Consider the following 18,603-nt stretch of genomic DNA (forward strand, 5'->3'; position numbering starts at 1 on the left):
ATTTTGCTTTCAATGGTACAATCAATACCGACAGATGTCGAAGTTTCTATTACTATTAATCTTAATTGATTTGTTTGGATAAATGTAAACCGGTATATTTACAGTAATGAGTAACTTATTAATACACAATCCTTCATTTAATTGTACATATAATACTTCCCCAATCTAGTAAATATTATAAGTGTTCTTATTTCCCAATAATATCATAGGCCTATAATAACTACATCAATTCTGCCCACATTATGTTTCAAGATACGCAGGAATTTGTATGTACCAATAATTTGAACTTAACTCCATATTGCATGCAACATCGTTATTCTCGTATGTAATACTTAGGTTAGTTTAGTTTATTTTGGATTAGATTAGATTAGATTAGGTTAGGTTAGGTAGGATGGATTTAAGGATTAACTGAATACTCTAACCGTTCCACGGTGGTTGAAGCATGACTTTGGATGCACTATGGACGAAAATGAGTCAACTCCGTAATATTTTCACGTGCTGCCGCCCACAAAATCTGCGCGAGATGACTAGACCATGCTCCAACTACGGCGGGACGGCATCTACCACAGGCAGGAAGAGTACACAATAAATCACAATGAAAGAAAGCGAAATGGGAGAGGAAACAATTTAAGGGTACACGATCGCGCACCCTTGCAAGTGAATTTGAAACTGAGGAAGAATCTATGTAAACTCCAAGTATGTTGGCCACATATCTCATTCCGTTTTTTTTTTTTCATCGATGAAACTTCAGAGAATTTTGAAGAGAAAAATCAGAAAATGGATGTAATCGTAATAGCTAGCATATGAGTGGGAGGAAAATCGCAAAATGGGTACACAAGCAACGAAAAAAGGAGGAATGGGAGGAGAAACAATCGAAAGGTACGCGATCGTTGAAAAAGGGAGAGCGGAGGAATTGTCAGTTAAAATGTTTATGTTGAGAATCGCATTCTTACAAATGCCTTTCAGTCTCATCTTGTATATTATGTGACCTCCTAGCCTAAAGGCCACTTATCTCACTTCGTTCACACAGTTCCACTTAAGGGACGTAAGTAAATTTTTGAGAGGGAAAGCAGAAAGGATTGTGAACTAAAAGAACGTTAAGTGGCTGGGCAGTTATGTCAGCCGGGCACGAATACCCGCAACAGTATAGTCAGCTACTACCTACCGCCGCATCCCACAGCATCCCCTAACCAGAATTTCAGCTGAGTGGCAAAAGAAACAGAGCCAAAGCCAAGTCCCCGACGCCTGCCGGTATTTGAAAATGCTCCCGCTTGTGCCAAAGTTCCGTTGCCAGTCGAATGAATACATCTTATCCAATAATTAGCTAATGGAGCAACACTGACCGTGTGAATAACCTCTATTGACATTAAATAGAGAACGTACATAGATGGATCCCGGGGAAAGCCTGATAGGCCTACATTAAATTCATCGTATCTTCTGTTTCCATGGCACCAAGAGTAAAGCCTGAGCTTACAGAACAAGCCTGGGCATAAAGGGGAAGTCAAAGGGAGCAAAGAAACCCCATGTCCTTCTCGGTTACACCGCCTTAAAAAAACGCACAGTAAGGCACTGTGCATCAATGGTGGATTTTAGGCGATCAGCGAGAGCCGAAAGTTCGTAAAAGCCATGGTGCCTCCCTTATACAATCCGTCACTGAGCAATGCTTACCTTCCTGTCTGTTCGTATCGGACCAAAACATTACTGTCCCAACCGGAGAAGATGAAGTGACGAGTTGAGGTGTAGCCTGCAGTGACTAGATTGAGGTATTAGTGCCCAGGCCTGTTACATAAGAACATTTCATGTCAAAACTTTACAATTATTTTTCAAATTTAATCAGTAATGGGGTCCGTTTCGGTGAAGTAAGGACGTCAGGAATGGACATAATTATTTTTACTTGTTAATGTCATAATATTAGCTAATGATGGATATTATTATATGCCAGTAACGTGAATCTTACAAGAGTATTCGTATTATTGACAGTAATATTTTGTTTAATGATAGTGACTGGTTTTTAAATTGAAATTAACATGAACGTTAAAATTTAGGTTTATATCGGTTTAATAGGACATCTCGATCAACATCATAGTTAATGCAATATAAATTACGTTAATTTCCGGTTTCACGTACCTATTCATCTCTCGCATAACCTTTCAAGGTCATATTTGTTTTTTGCTTATTTGGTTAATGTAGCTTGCAGACCGACGTTGAAAAAGTGTGTCACGATAAACTGGATATGTGTGTAATAGTGATCTCTGCATTAGTGAAATGATAAGTTTTTATGGTAATGGTTATGACATAAACGTATGCTTTATTTTCCGATGTTCTTGAACTACCATGCCTAGGTCTATTCGGTCTCAAGTTAGTGGTAGTTATACTTATGGTAGTTATCATCACGAATGTGACTGTGGTGATGATGGTTGTTGTGAATGATGATGATGATAGAACTGAGATACATTTTAACAACGATAACTAGAATTAGGAAAATAATTACGAACCCTCCAAACACGAGTTACTTTTCACTATTTTTATAGTTATATGTATATAATGGTCAGTTAACTACAATGTAGTATCTATTGAAGTATCGGGACATGAAGCAACACAAATATTTTACTCCGAATACCGTAGAAAATACTTCTGCGTTATGTTCACTTTTTTCCTATTTAATATTTTTAATCCTTCATGTTTAATCTACATTAAAAAATAAGAGCACGTTAGGACATTTAATTAATGAAACCAACTCACCAGAGAATTTGTACTATACTTACTTATTTATGGCTTTTAAGGAACCCGGAGGTTCATTGCCGCCCTGAATTTGTACTATATTATTTCTATTTCTCAACTTTAATAATAAATTCTATCATGACTAAGCCAGTGTATACTGCAAACAGAAATAAATACTGAAATATAACTGCAAGTAAGTACGTACTTATTGTGCTATAAGTTTACAATTACAAATGTAAGAAGGCATACTTACATCAAAGACATAAAAATGTTGATATATAAAGACTAATAGATTCAGATAATTTTATGGAACATTAAGACGAGCACTAGTAAAAAAAAAAGAATATAAAGAGGGATAATTTTAAATTTTTGTAAAATTATGGCCACACACTCCTTATATACGATTCCGAAAACAGGACACTCACGAAAAGCCAAATAAAAATGGTAGTTCAGTTCCTGAAAGCAGTGGCTGGGTATATTCTTTTAGATTTAAAAAAGAAAGAAATTATGACAGTATACTTACAGACCTCTTAGTGAATAAGGTTGTAGAAACAATAAAAAATAATGGAACGAAATGGAATGAACATATGCTACATATGGAAGATAGCAGGTCACTTAAAGTTATACACCAATATTCCTCACAGACATACAGGAATGTAGGACGTCTGAGCTTGAGATAGAGAGATCAGTAAAACTCTTACGAGTTGGATGAGAGAACAGGCCAGAAATGGACCCAATTCTTGAAGCTGATGCTGCTGATAATGATCAACAAATTTGTTTCGTTCATCCTATTACAATATACAATAAAAGTAACTGTGAGAGTTTCGTTGGTGATTATTTTACCTGTATTGAGAGGAACATTTTTATACATAAAATGTCCAATCTATATCACAAGACGTTACCAATTCAACACATTAAAAACTGAAAACAGCAGGGCTCTAAACTGGAGAATTAGGTAAAACAGTATTCATCCGTACCTTTACGATGATTACTAAGTACACAATATTGCCAACATATAGGCATGATGTTTAACTCTGACGTCGTTAGCAGCGGAAATTTTTCTCTCCCCCTCCCTCGTTCTCAACATTATTGAGAGATAGCGGCACATACATATATTTAGTGTAAATGGCGTAATGTGAAGATGCGTTTAATTGATATCGAGAGGCAAGAGATTGAGCTCCAATGTTCGGAAAAATCCTCACTACATTTACAATCAAATCTCATGGTTAATTAGGGGAGGTGTGACTCCATAAATTCTTGTAACAAAGACAGTAGAGCAGGTTTAGCGTGGCTAAGATTGGGAGCATGGAAAGGTAATAAAATTGTACATACATTAGTGTAAATTAGACGCACCGAGAGTGGTAAAGTTAGACAGAGTTTGATGACGAGATATAATAGTGTAAATTAGACACAATAGTAATGATAAAGTTTTTTTGTAGGGTTTCATGTGGAGATATATTAGTGTCAATTAGACACTCTGTCGGTTTCAAAGATATTCCTCGGACACATTATATTTCTCCATTTTTCTTTTTCGACAACATGTATTTTATTTTAGTGTATTGAAAACCCGCGTTTGTTGCCTATAAATCTTGGAATTGAGTAGTGCAGTGAATTCTTAAAGAATATAGTCACGAATTTTAAGAACAACATTTCGTTTCCCTTTTGTTTGACATGGCTCGGTATGGCCCGGCCACTAGTAGCGAGCATAGTCGGCGCTGCTGTACTAGTCCGCATTATCCAATTGTTCCCAGTAGGTTTTATAACTTTACGTAAGCGTCAGATAGTAAAGTGATTATATTATTCTACACACAATTCAAATTTCTTAATGAATCTGACTTTTTAAATGAAAGATATCAGTAAAAATATGTATTTTCTCATACAAGTATAAAAACAATGCAAAATCGTCGACTAAGATTCTATAAAGATATACTAGTCCAAGAAGAGTATTTGCGTATATATCCCGGAATATTATATAGTATATAATATGTCGTTTCTTAGGAGGTCCTACCCCTTTATGGGGCAGAACGGGCTCATTCACAAAATATGCAGTTTGAATGGCATGGGTTGGTTTTTCGACAGCTGGACCCGGAGCAGGACCTTACACTTAGGCATGTTTTGGATTTGGACCATTGTGGACTCTATGTATGCGGTGATTATCAAAGTTCGAAAGATAGCCTGGGTGGCATTCGTGAAGACGCTGACACGTGGGCCATTCTGCCTTTACTCGGATAGTCAGGTCCCATCCGCAGACGAGTAGCTTGATGAGCCTCAGGGGCCCGGAGTCACAAGCCCTTCGATTATCAGCATCGAAAACCCATACTGCTTCTAAGACTTCACACTCACCCTATTTTTACTATTGTAGATGATAGATGGAATGAGAGAGAGGTGGAGTGTGTTGGTGGAATGATATAAGGAAGCGGGAGTACCCCGAGTAAAAGACCCTCTGCAACGTCTGCTTTGACCACCACAAATTCCATCACGAACTGGCCGGGGATCGAAGCCTGGCCACATGGATAGAAGACCAGAACGCTAACACTTGAGCCACAGACACGGCTTTGAAGGTTTTACCATTTTTATTGTTATCAGGGTAATTATTTAACTAATACATTAATACTACCCATAACTAGTCATTATTGATATGATTGGATCTTCAAGAAATGTCATGTGTTAGTCGTTTAATAGGTATGTTTACTGGTGCTGCTGCTGTTACTGCTACTGCTACTAGTAGTAGAAGTAGTGTTATTACTAGACAGCGGAAAAAAAATCATTCGGATGTGAAGGTAACTGCAACGCGACTAATTTGTCTCGTCAGAGAGTTGTTGTTGTTTACGTAAGCACAGTAGGTAGGCCTACACTAGAGGCGCGTGTAGGTATAGGCTCGGGGAAATGTAAATTGACACACGGAATAATCACTGAATATTTTTTGTACGTTGATATAATTATTATAATGACATATTTTGTGTACTTTTCTATAAACCCTTCAAAGTGAGGATTGTTCAACGTTTTGAATGGAATTTTGCAACTTATCATTTGACACAAATCCTGGAAAAAGTCATATTTCATATTTAAGGCGGAACTTGAACTTGAACATTTATTTTCTTCTAACATACGAGCAACATTTTTCATATGTTTCTTTGTATTACAGTGATGTTCTAACGATTGTTTTGTTATTTTTATTAACGCACACATGCATAACCGACACTTCATTGTTTCACCAGTATCACTACTAAAAATGTGGATACCATATTCTTGTACAGTATTAAAGAATACACCCTATGTTTTTTAACATCTGTCTTCAGCATTATGATCACTTGACTGAACACAAGTGAATATGACACGTATCTCAATATTCTCTGTTCACGTATGGATGAGAACTGACTGAGAACGCAGAGTGGCAGTTGTTTTCGTGTTCGCGTGGTGCTCTCTGCGGATGGTAGGTACCGTGTTGTAGCTACCTACTTGGGATGCGTGCACACCTCATGCAATAATCTATGCGTACAGTATTTGTAAACCGTAAACATGACTTTTTTTTACTTTTTCCCGCTGTCTAATTATTATTATTATTATTATTATTATTATTGTTATTATTGATCCGTTGCTAACAATAATTTCATATACACGTTTGAGTTGCTATGTCTTTCTACCAGTAAAAAGTAAACTTTCACAATTATATTGATGTCCGTTTGAAAGTTTTAGTGATAAAATAATGTAGGTTGCATAAAATTCTAGTGATAGATTTTGAGAACGTATCACGCTGAAACGCCAGTAAAAAATGTCGAAAGAATCAGTGTCTTGAATTTAAGAGCTTTTGGGACATCACGATACAAAAAAGAGGCAAACTCTCTGATTCACACCTCAAGAGAGAACGGCAGTCTGTGAATTTCAATAGGTATGCCATGGTGATCGAAGATGTAACTCTAAGCATTCCAATATATCTGAATATTTCGTAAAGAGTGAGACTTAGTATACTGATTGCTTTACTACACTTTGGACTAAATTCCTTTCAACATTGCATTCCTGAGTTATGTGGAATGAATTTTGTAACTTTATGTAAAGTAAGAAAAGAAATGGATCAATATTAATAAGTTGCTAAGTTATTTTATAATATCCATTGTGCTTGCTATGCAATAATATTACTAACACCTAGACCTCTCAATTCCAGGCTTTCTTTCCATTGTGCCGACTCTTCTCTTCCTTGTGGAAGTCGGCTGCTGGCCAGATGGGTCCGTGGAATCATGCCCTCCTGGTCCGGTACCAAATTGCACGTTGCATGGTAATGAAACGGAACAGTTACTCAACCACCCCAGTGACTGCCACTATTTCATCCACTGCGACACCAGTGGACAACCAATCTGCAAGGAATGTCCCCGCACTCTGCTCTTCAATGCCGCTTTACATGTCTGTGACTGGCCCGAGGCTGTAGACTGCGCCAGTAACTCGACTCCACCTGCCACTCAACATCTCAGCACATCCACACCTGCAGTCATTCAACAAATCAGCACATTTCTTCCTACCACCACTCAACAATACAGAACATCTACTTCTGACGTCACTCAAATACCCAGTACTAGTGCATCCTTTTCCACTAAAATTCAACAACACGGCATATCAAATCCCACCACCACTCACCAACCCAACACATTTACTTATGCTACTACTGAAAATTTCGACAGCCCCACTCCCACCGCCATTTACCAACCCAACACATTCCCTTCCACTACCACTCAACATCCCGGCATCTTCAATTCCGCCGCCGCTCACCAACCCAACACATTCAGTTCTTCTAATGCTGAACATTTCGACATCTCCACTCCCACCGTCACTCATCAACCCAACGCATTCACTTCCACTACCACTCAACATCCCAACAGCTTAAATTCCCCCGCCACTCGCCAACCCAACACATTCAATTTCACTACAACTCAACATCCCGGCATCTTCAATTCCTCCACCAATTACCAACCCAACACATTCACTTCCACTACCACTCAACATCCCGACAGCTTAAATTCCCCCGACACTCATGAACTCAACACATTCACTTCCACCACCACTGAACAGTTATGCACTTCCACTCCCACCGCCATTCAACCACCAAACACATCCACTTCCACTATCACTTAACATCCTAGCATCCTCAATTTCATGGCCACACAACAACCCAAAATAATCACTTCTACTACTACCGAACATTTCGGCATCTCCGCTTCCACAGCTGCTCACCCAATACATTCACTTCCACTACTACTCAACATCACGAAATGTTCAGTTACGCCACTACCATTCACTTCTGTTACTACTGAGCATTTTGATATCTCCACTCCCACCACCACAGAATAACCCAACAAGTACACTTCCGATACCACTCAACATCTTGACCGAACTTCAGTAGCCACATCAGATATCGACACTACTACTTCGGCCATCGCTCGACTTAGTAGACCCACTCCCTCCGCCACTCAGTAACTCAAATTATTCGCTACAACCGATATTCAACAGAATTTCCACTCTAAGTCCCTCAACATTTCAGTACTCCTATTCCTGCTGTACTTAGACACCAATTTCCGCTGTCACCCACACGTCACCAATCATCAATTCAAGGCCACAAGTCCCGCTAATATTAGTAACTCAGCACCTCTACTTCAGAATTCACTCAACATTTCAGCAGCGGATCTACTTGTGCTACTACTTCACAACTTTGCACATGTAGCACATTGACAGTCAACAATCCAATTATTCCAGACCTCCTCTCTCACTAGCGATTATTCTGCTCCGTAAGACTAGATCCATCAAGCAAATCAACTACTTTCTACATTTTTATAGAAGCTCATCTCAGCATATTTACTTGCCCAGTCAACTCAGCAATTCTGTTATGATCACCTTTATAATCAGACATCAATCAACGCAGAAGCTCCTCTGTCGTATTCAACAAGTTAATAACTCCAGAAATTATGTGGAAGCAGACAGTACACATCAAGTTTTGTCATGTCTACAGATTCACCTTCTGAGTTATTCAAAAGGATTTTGTTGATATTAGAAAATCTGTTTGAGGAAATATTAATACACATGTTCATCGCTTGAAGTGTAACGAATACCATTACTAAAATCAAAGTTGAATATGAAATAAATATTAAGCTAACTTCTACATCACAGTTCAAGTTTTTCATATACATAATCCGCACCTGTGTGTGTACTTTCAATGTACAGACCGATTATTTAGTCCTGACAGCTCAGCGACGCGAAAGAGGGGAAGTAATAGGAGTAGTGGGGAGAGCTCCGGAGTAGAGATTAGGGCGAGCGGTCGGTAAAGAAATGGAGTACAGCTTAGCTGTACTGGAAACACAACGCTATACCGCATGCGTAACATCCGATCGCTCTGAATGCAGGCGACAGACTAACCTGAACATCCCTTGGCATAACTTAATCGACTCCCCTGACCCTCGTTCACACTTTTCAAATAACTTGAATTCAGGTCACTTGATTCGACGAACTTGAAAAGTGTGAACTATGTTTCAAGTTGACTTGAAGTCAAGTAACGGCTTGAATTCAAGTTTCAAGTGAATTCCTTTCTACTTTTTACTTGATTTGAATGGACACTTGAAACAACTTGAAGAGTGTGCACGTCACTTGATAACTTCAATTCAAGGGGAAAAGCGCAGGAATTTATATTAACAGCGTTTTAAAACACTAAATTAACAGCTGATTGTTTTTCTGTTCTACTGGGAACGTAAAAATAATAGGAAACAATATTAAGTGAAATAATGACCAAATATTTGAGTTTCTGAAGTTGTATAAAACTCATGAAGGCCTGTGGATTATAAGAACTGCAAAGTTTCGTAACAGAAATACAAAGGAAGCTGCGAAGGAAGGAAGACTTCAATGTGGCTGATAGAAAATCATTCTCAATTATGGTAAATCAGACCTGCTTATATTTTGTTACATTTACATTAAGCTTTCTTAAATATGCTTGAAGATTTCACTTATTCTATTTGTAATGGTCAATGGTCGTGTATTTCTCTTACAAATCCAATTCCTAACCCATTTCTTCAATATATTTATCATTTCCCTGGCTCGGAGACTTGCTACTACAGAAATTCCTAATTGCACAACTTTCATCGACGCCATTTTATCATACTTGAAAACAAAATAACTTGAATATGTGTGAACTGCGACTTGAATTCAGATTACTTGAAATCACGTGACTTGAATTCAAGTTACTTGGAAAGTGTGAACGAGGCTTGAGAGCCACCAGGCCTTTTCTGACCTGGGTAATAGAGTGCTTGAATTTATAGTCCTGGTCAGCTTACTTCATATCCTAAGGGTGAAACCTAACCATTTTCCCCCTACTACTACATATGCTAGTGGATTGTGGTGATTTTCTAGTTTGCAGGTTGAATTTTTTTTCGCCAACTTAGTTTCGAATTTCAATACTGACAAATACTACAAAATGGTAGTAATTTTGTAACTAGTATATTAGCAGCTGAGACAAATATTGACAATATTTGTCGGTACTGGAGTTCCATGAAATTGAAATTGTACTAGATTTCTGAGCCTGTTACTGGAAGCTAGTGAAATTTGGACACACTAATAATTTATTAATATCAGTATTAATATATAATTATTTTATGTATATTGGGTTATTTTACGGACGCTGTATCAACATCTAGGTTATTTAGCGTCTGAATGATATGATGGTGATAATGCCGGTGAAATGAGTCCGGGGTCCAGCACCGAAAGTTACCCAGCATTTGCTCGTATTGGGTTGAGGGAAAACCCCGGAAAAAACCTCAACCAGGTAACTTGCCCCGACCGGGATTCGAACCCGGGCCACCTGGTTTCGCAGCCAGACGCGCTGACCGTTACTCCACAGGTGTGGACTATTTTATGTATAATTCAAGACTATAGTCAGGTAAGTTTTCGGAGTTAGTACTAATAATTTCATGTGGTCAAACAAAATACATTTTTAGGTTAGGTTTCGTGAGTCAATTGTTAGTCAAACCAATGAATTTCGTAATGCCAGACAAAATACTTGACATGTTGATCCCTTCTTCGTATAGTTTGCCTAAGAAAACATGTTACCAATTATTGAATTATTTAGAATAACCTTGCAACATAAAGTACGGTAAGTAAATAAGTCATTTAGTACGAAGGATCGTGTGATATCTGGTAACAGTTGGCAACATTGACAAGACGCCAATATTTGCTGTTTGGGAACTGTTCTTGTGTGGCCCTCACTATAGACCTGATTCTTCTCAGTTTGATGCGCAGTGGTTTCGACGAGTCCATTGTCAAAATATGTTCACTTTGAGGGGTATTGGATTAGTATTCAATGCGGTCAGATCTCTGTATAGTGTATGATTCCCGCTGCACAGTAAGTCGGGCGAGGGGAACAATCACATGCTACTCTTCCCTCTACCAACTCACTCTCTCCTCTTTCGTGCTGAATCGGTATCAGGTCTAAACAATCACACTGTATAATGCGTAGTAGGCACCACGCTCGAACTGCCTTTTACAACCGGAACATTTTATAGGAGGCTTAGTGAATTCGTAGCTATTCTGGAATTTATGACGACATGAAAAATCCCGCTTGTACCCTAACTTTTCCAGTCAATAGTACCGACAAAGCTAATTTGGCTCATTAAGATGAAAGAACTACTCCTTCGTTATAGGTGAATAACCGTTGTTTGCCGTGCTAAAAATCAAGAGTATGTTGTAAATTTATAGGTTAAATAAAGCCCTGAAGTGTTCCTTGTTTGTAACACTGTTTCAGTACTAAACTATATCTTATTTGATGCTCCAATATTACATTCTTGATATGGTTTAACATTTTAGAAGTTCTGTATATTTGTTAGTTTGTCTTAACTATCGATGTTGAAATGGCATTGCATCATCAGTGTCTTAGGCAATAACTCAAAAAAGAATGGAAGAATTTGTCATGTTTCTGTCTTGTCGGATTTAAACTACCATCATGTTTAAACATTGTACCCAAATGACTAATAAATCTAGGCTGCAAAATTGTTAAGCTGCCAAAAACATGAATTCTATAATATATTTTTCCAGAAAAATAATCTCTCTCGTTTCTGTTCTCTCTTCATAAGCCTGTTTTCTATATTTTTCGTATATTGATTATATAATTTTCGCTGAACCATAGAGGCAAATTACGTTATGACTATCATTTTAATTTGATTCGTGTCATATTACCACGGGCATCACGCTTCATAGGGCTACAAGCGGTTAAAAATAATACCTGTTATCATCTCAGTTTCCCTCTGCCCATTTATCTTTATTCGTGACATGTTGAACTGATTTATATCAAAGGCCATTCTCATATAGACCAACAATATATACGCTGGAACCGATGTTAAATTATTGTACCGACATCTTTGATAGACGATGCGGTATAAACTGACTGAGTTTTATATTAGTCATATATTATATTTTATATCTTTGATGTTGAAGTGCTTGTACACATTGCCATATTAAAATCACTTGTAGCATATACGGCTATTTTATCATACTCTTTAATCTAAAAATATTGAAATAGCGGCTTCTATGTTAAAGGGATGAATACAAACTAATAAAACTGGACTGTATTTAGTCGTGGCAGAATGCCTCTCTTTTACTTAACGTTTCAAACTTCTCATAGCTGAGCTCAAATTCTTCACGAGAATAATGAGTCATTATGACGTACGAAACTACTTGTATATAGTACTGATAGGTAACATCGAGAGAGGAATAATGAAGTGTATCCTTTAATGAACAACAGAACTTAGCTACAGCGCACGATATTCAATAGGAACTTCCAATATCAGCACTTGTATCAAACTGATGTATTCAGATAAACAAGGGAACTGCCTTAGTAAACTCAGTGTAAACGTGCAGTTTGAAGGCCGCATTTAGCCATGGTCGTGGATTTGAATGCCGCTTAGTGCAGGATGGTCGCCAACAAAATAATTCCTGAAATTACCACAAGTGGGGGTTTCAATGTCTTCTGCACATGACGCAACAAAATTGTTAAAACTGAAGCCTTACAAGTGTACACGTGTCCATTGTTTACAACAGGGCGATCCAGTAGCACGAGTGCGTTATTGTGAGTGGATTTTTTTCATCAGTTTAACCAACACACAGTACGTGTTCTTTTTAGACTAGGCGTGGGTCCACCTGAATGGTCGTGTAAGTAATCAAAACAGTCGCTATTGGTGTTCTGAAAATCTACATCGGCACAAGAAATCGCTCTTCACGATAGAAATGCTGGAATATGGTATGCTGTTAGCGCAAGACGAATAAACGGACCGATTTTTTAGGAGTAGAACATACTTCGTCTACTAGGCCATTCCACGGTAACTCAGGTTACATAGGTACAGTGAATTCTACTCTCAATTTATCAGTTTTTCTACAAGTAATTAAATTCTGATTATTACAAGATATTTATAATACTTTTTATAACATTTGAATGACTGTTTTCCAATTTTACAAGTTTTAAATTTATGTAATTACAGCGTAAATTTAATCAAATTAATTTTGTATGGTAACTCAGGTTACTATTTTCATAGAATGACTCTACTCTTCATTGTTCTTAAATTGAGCATTTTAATTATTGTGAGGTTAAATATCGTGCATACTAGTAGAACAAATGAAATCATAAATATTACAATGGTCGAACTTAATCGTGTCAGTGAGAATGTGTTTTCCCAATACAACGTCTGTTTAGCCGAGAAAGGACGACATTTCCAGCATCTTCTATAAGTACGATTTTATAAACGTTTTAAGTAACGGGGTTAACGTACGAGTGTGATAGGCTGCTACATGCACAGCCGCCGATAAGCAAAACACCGCGTCAGCGGTCAGTACATATAATATTACCCCTGTATTTATGTAGGGTAATTGAATGACTGCATAATGGATATTTTGTGGCCTCTAACGGTATAGATTTAAAAGGCATGTGGTTCCTTCAGAGATCTTGAAATTTGACATCCTGCGACTACTCTCTTTGGGGTTATGAAATCTCAACAATCCACGAACAATTTCTGAGGTCAAAGGGTGGGGGAAATTGAGCCGCAACTGTGTGGGTAGATCATTGAAAATTTTGTCGTAAGAGGGAAAATGCGCCAGTAAAGTGAACCAGGACATTAATTGTCTGATATTCTGTTATAGGGCTACTCTTAACCGAAGTAAGTGCATTTTGTATCAAAATAAACTTATCTAAACATTTTCAATAATTAAGAATTTTTATTATAAAATTAAATCTTGCGTCCTTTATGAGACACCTTATATTTAAAATTATTTTGCTTCTTACGTGTTCTTTGCCTTGACATGTAATTAATCTTGTTTTCTACAGAGACACCTATTTATAATTTGAGAGCGGTTGCAGCGCGTAGCGTTACAGGAAGTTCTCGGAACTTGCGTCCCTTATTTTTGCATCAGATGGATCAACTTTTGGAGAAGCATGAACCCATTACCGTACAGTCATTTAAGCGATGATTTTTCAAATTTATTTACAATTTACATTTGAATTTATACCCGAAATGAGCATATGCTCGTGCTCGGGTACAGTCCAGTAGTCTACATAAATTTTACAGGGTTCAAATAATAATGCTGATGATATAAAATAATAGTAACAATAATAATAATAATAATAATAATAATAATAATAATAATAGAATAGTCGTGACAGATGATACAAAGGTTGTAATACAAAATAATTCATTAATAATAATAATAATAATAATAATAATAATAATAATAATAATAGAATAATCGTGACAGAAATGATACAAAGATTGTAATACAAAATAATTCATTAATAATAATAATAATAATAATAATAATAATAGTGATAAAACAAAAATATTTACAATAATAAAATAAATACTAAGACGGATAAAATAAAATATAAAACCACTAGTGAGAGTTAACACAACTTAAATAAGCATATAGCCTAATAACCGGAAAAAATGCCAAACTCGAAAATCAACAGAAAAGTTCATTGTATCGCAGACGACAGCAACCGCCGTATTGACATTGTGTTGTGCATTATTGGTAGTAGGGGGGAGCTGAATGTCTACGTTACTGCCGTTCTCTTCGAATCTTCTCGTACAATCATGGGAAGTTAATGCTGTAAAAACAAAATGTCTACGAGTCAAACTGTTCATTATTACCAGGATAAATACAAATAATACTGAAATATATTAATCGAGTTTCAGTTATAGATCTCTCCTTTTGTGCAAGAGGTATCATATCAAAATATTTTATGAATGGCGGGGAAAATATAAATTTCAATAACTTTCTAGTGACAAGTACAATCAAGTGTATCTGTGGCGATGCTAAGGAACCATTTATTGGAGATATACACTGTTATTAATTAAGAAAATGATCTATTTATATTTATTACAATGTTTTATCTTATAGGTTACATGCATCAGATAAATACAATAAAAATTAGTACCATATAATGCTGGTAACACTTAAAAAAAATTATAATAAAATTTATCAAATATCATACAAACATTTTTACTTTATTTTTAAACTTAAGAATGTGTAAATTGCTTAGGTCTGGATTATTTTTCAATACTGAATTGTATAGTCTTGGTCCATAATTCCTACTGTGTCTTAATCCAGCTGTAGTGTGGCATTTAGGTTCTGCCAAAAGAGTTGGGACATTTCTTCTGGTGTTGTGTATATATTTTTCAGTTATAAAATTCATTCGATTTTCGTGAAAATAAGTTAGTAATGTATGTTTATATATTTGCTCAATTTTTAGTACTTGGAATTCAGAATAAATAAATTGTGTCGGATAATCAAGTGGTTTATGCAGACAAATTTTGATGATACGTTTTTGTAATAATATTAATGGAGTTAAGGTAGTATTTGTCATTCCACCCCATCCTATTATTCCGTATTGAATGACAGATTGAAACAAGGCTAGATAAACAACACGGAGAACATAGATCGGCATATATGCACAAAGGGTTACAAAGTTGTGAATTGTTTTCCGTAACCTATTACATAATTATGTTACATGTTTATTCCATCTCAAATGTTGATCAATGATAACACCTAAGTATTTTACTTGCGTGGATTCTGTCAAGGAAGAGCAATTGCAATCAATCAAGTTTATGTTACTGCAATTGTGTATTTTTAAATTTGTATCCTTATCGAGTTTGATTTTTCTCAGACTAGAAGCCGTTAATGTAAAAGGAACTGCAGTTGTTTTTGAAATGTTCAATGAGAGCAAATTTTCATCTAACCATTTCTTAATTATATTTATACCTCTATTAGCATTTAGGTAGGCATCATTCCAATTCGATCCACTAAAAATTACGGCTGTATCATCGGCATATGCAAATATATCTCCAGATGCGTTTCCTATATCACTATTGAGCAAGTCATTGATGTATATTTAAAATAGTAGTGGGCCTAAAACTGTACCTTGTGGCACACCTATATTTATATTACGAATTTCACTGTGTTGGTCGTTAAATTTCGTTAATTGGGATCTGTTGCTCAAGTATGACTTAAATAAATTTAAAGCGATTCCTTTAATACCGTAGGCATGAAGTTTAGAAGTGAGTATATTATGGTCTACAGTATCGAAGGCTTTTTGAATATCTAGAAAAACTCCTAAACATTTTTTACCCGAGTCTAATTCTTTGATAATCCTTGATGTTACGTTTATAATAGCGTCGTCCGTGCTCATGTTAGTACGGAAGCCAAACTGCTTTTGACTTAATAGACTGTACACAGAATATTTTAATTCCAAAGCTATTTACAGAACGAAAACTCTGTAAATCGTGTTAAGAAGTGCATACATCATTTTCCTTCTGGCCATCCAGCATCCCTCATACCAACCAAGCCAAATGTATTCGAAAGTGGCGAAATAAGAGTTTTGTATTAGACGAAAAACTACGTAAAAATAAAATGCATCGACAGAAGAAAAGTTAACGATATTCAGTTAAGATTGCAGTTAAGCTCTCCAAAATCAAGGAGCTTACATCTCAGTAAGTTGGCGTCTCGTACACCAAATTACATGCATTCAATTAATACATAGGAATCCAGAGTGCGTTCGAAACTTCTTGGATAGACGTGGAACTTATATTCAATCAGAATCTGATAATTTTCTATATTTTAAGTGATTTCGGTAGGTCTCAGAATAATGTTCCATTATTATTATTATTATTATTATTATTATTATATTATTATTATTATTATTAAAATAGTATAGGCTAAATTAGATTACGAGTTGTTTACACGTATGTTGTGGGCTAGAATACGAGATTCCGGATATTTGCGATGAATCTTACAATGCAATTTTTAACACGAGTAATAGAGTTTTTAGTATTTAAATAATTTTACACTAGAAAAATTCTCTGCCTAATATAGTAGGCCTACTGAATCACTGGGTTAAAAATACAGCCAATGCTATGCAAACGCGAAGAGACGTAAGTGCCGATGTACTACAATAATGCACTTGCAATCGCTCTGAAATTGTAAGTGGAGGTCTCTTAGGTTCGTTTTTAAAATCTGTATTGTTTACTATAATATCAATATAGAAACCAAATATTGAAACAAGTTTAAAATTTTCATTATATACAAGTTATGTTATTTCTCACAATGCTAATAATGGCATTGAAAGTAAGTTACATTAGTTTCACCTAACACAAGAAATTATTTGTAATATAATAAATAAAACCACAGAAGTTAACATATAAAATTCTGTAAAACGTTAACACAATATGTCAGAGACTGTCGGACATTGTCAAGTTTCAAAAATAAATTAAAATTGCACTTTTTGAATTAGATTCCTTTCAGTTATAAGCCCTTTTCTCTGCCATAGTTTTTGTAAAAATATAGGCTATATATTTCTTTTTCCTTCCTTTCCCCTTTTTGTTCTCTTTATCAGTCGATGAATTTATTATCATAACCTTTTTATCGTGAATTTTATTTAATTTTCGTATTTCTTTCCTTTTTTATTATTTTATTACATTCCATTTTGATATATTCTTCCTTACGTTTTTCCATATTAACCATTTGTACTAAATGAGTTGCTTTCACTATATTCCAATGTATTTTACTTCCTTTTTTTCTATTATGGTATTATTTTCATGTTGTTTAGTGTCTATTTTATTATGCTATTATTATTTTTTTTGTAATATGTTAGTATTCTGTTCCTTAACTTTTTGTTAAATTTTAACTGCTTGTATACTTTGTGACCTGATAGAGTGTAAGAGAAGGCCCTGTGGCCTTAACTGTGCCAGTATATATAAAGAATTATTATTATTATTATTATTATTATTATTATTATTATTATTATTATTATTTTAATTCAAATTCAAATTTATTTACAATTTACATTTGAAATGAATACATGTGAATAGATACCCGAAATGAGCATATGCTCGTGCTCGGGTACAGTCCAGTAGTCTACATAAATATTATTATTATTATTATTATTATTATTATTATTATTATTATTATTATTATTATATCAGTAATAAGTTTCTCCTATGAAAACTGGTACAGCTAAACAAAAATAAATAAACATTAGCGATATATGCAATGGAACTGACAACCCAACCCCATTTTCTCCTGGCTTAGTTGCATTACGAGTGATGCCTTTTTGATGTGTCTCGTGAGGTTCCAACCGGTCTTCGGACTGTTGTTTTACTTTCTCAACACTCAAAGTACATTTCAGAAACAAAAAAGTGGCCCGACTCTTGAAGCTCCTTACAGAGCTCGATTCACACTACAACGATTTAAGAACGGTTTTCAACTCAGTATGATTTGAATACTAGGCCCTATTACAGGAAGATTATTTCACAACTAATGCAAACGAAATTAATCTGAAAATAAGATCAAATTAATGTCCAAATGTTATTATTAAAC

At 35.7% G+C, this 18,603-nt stretch overlaps 2 protein-coding genes across 5 annotated transcripts in view; one reads left to right on the forward strand and one right to left on the reverse strand.

The window, feature by feature from the left end:
- The window catches only part of LOC138705588 (soluble scavenger receptor cysteine-rich domain-containing protein SSC5D-like), a 43,782-nt gene extending 34,641 nt beyond the window's left edge, over window positions 1-9,141 (forward strand). Inside the window, exon 2 of the mRNA XM_069834190.1 lies at window positions 6,884-9,141. Coding sequence (XP_069690291.1) covers window positions 6,884-7,845 — 962 coding nt within the window. The 3' untranslated portion in view covers window positions 7,846-9,141. The remainder of the gene's footprint in view (window positions 1-6,883) is intronic.
- The window catches only part of LOC138706004 (uncharacterized), an 843,117-nt gene that overhangs the window by 526,447 nt on the left and 298,067 nt on the right, over window positions 1-18,603 (reverse strand). The gene's annotated exons all lie outside the window — the stretch shown is intronic.

Source organism: Periplaneta americana, chromosome 9, assembly GCF_040183065.1.
Source record: "Periplaneta americana isolate PAMFEO1 chromosome 9, P.americana_PAMFEO1_priV1, whole genome shotgun sequence".
Classification (NCBI taxonomy): Eukaryota; Metazoa; Arthropoda; class Insecta; order Blattodea; family Blattidae; genus Periplaneta; species Periplaneta americana.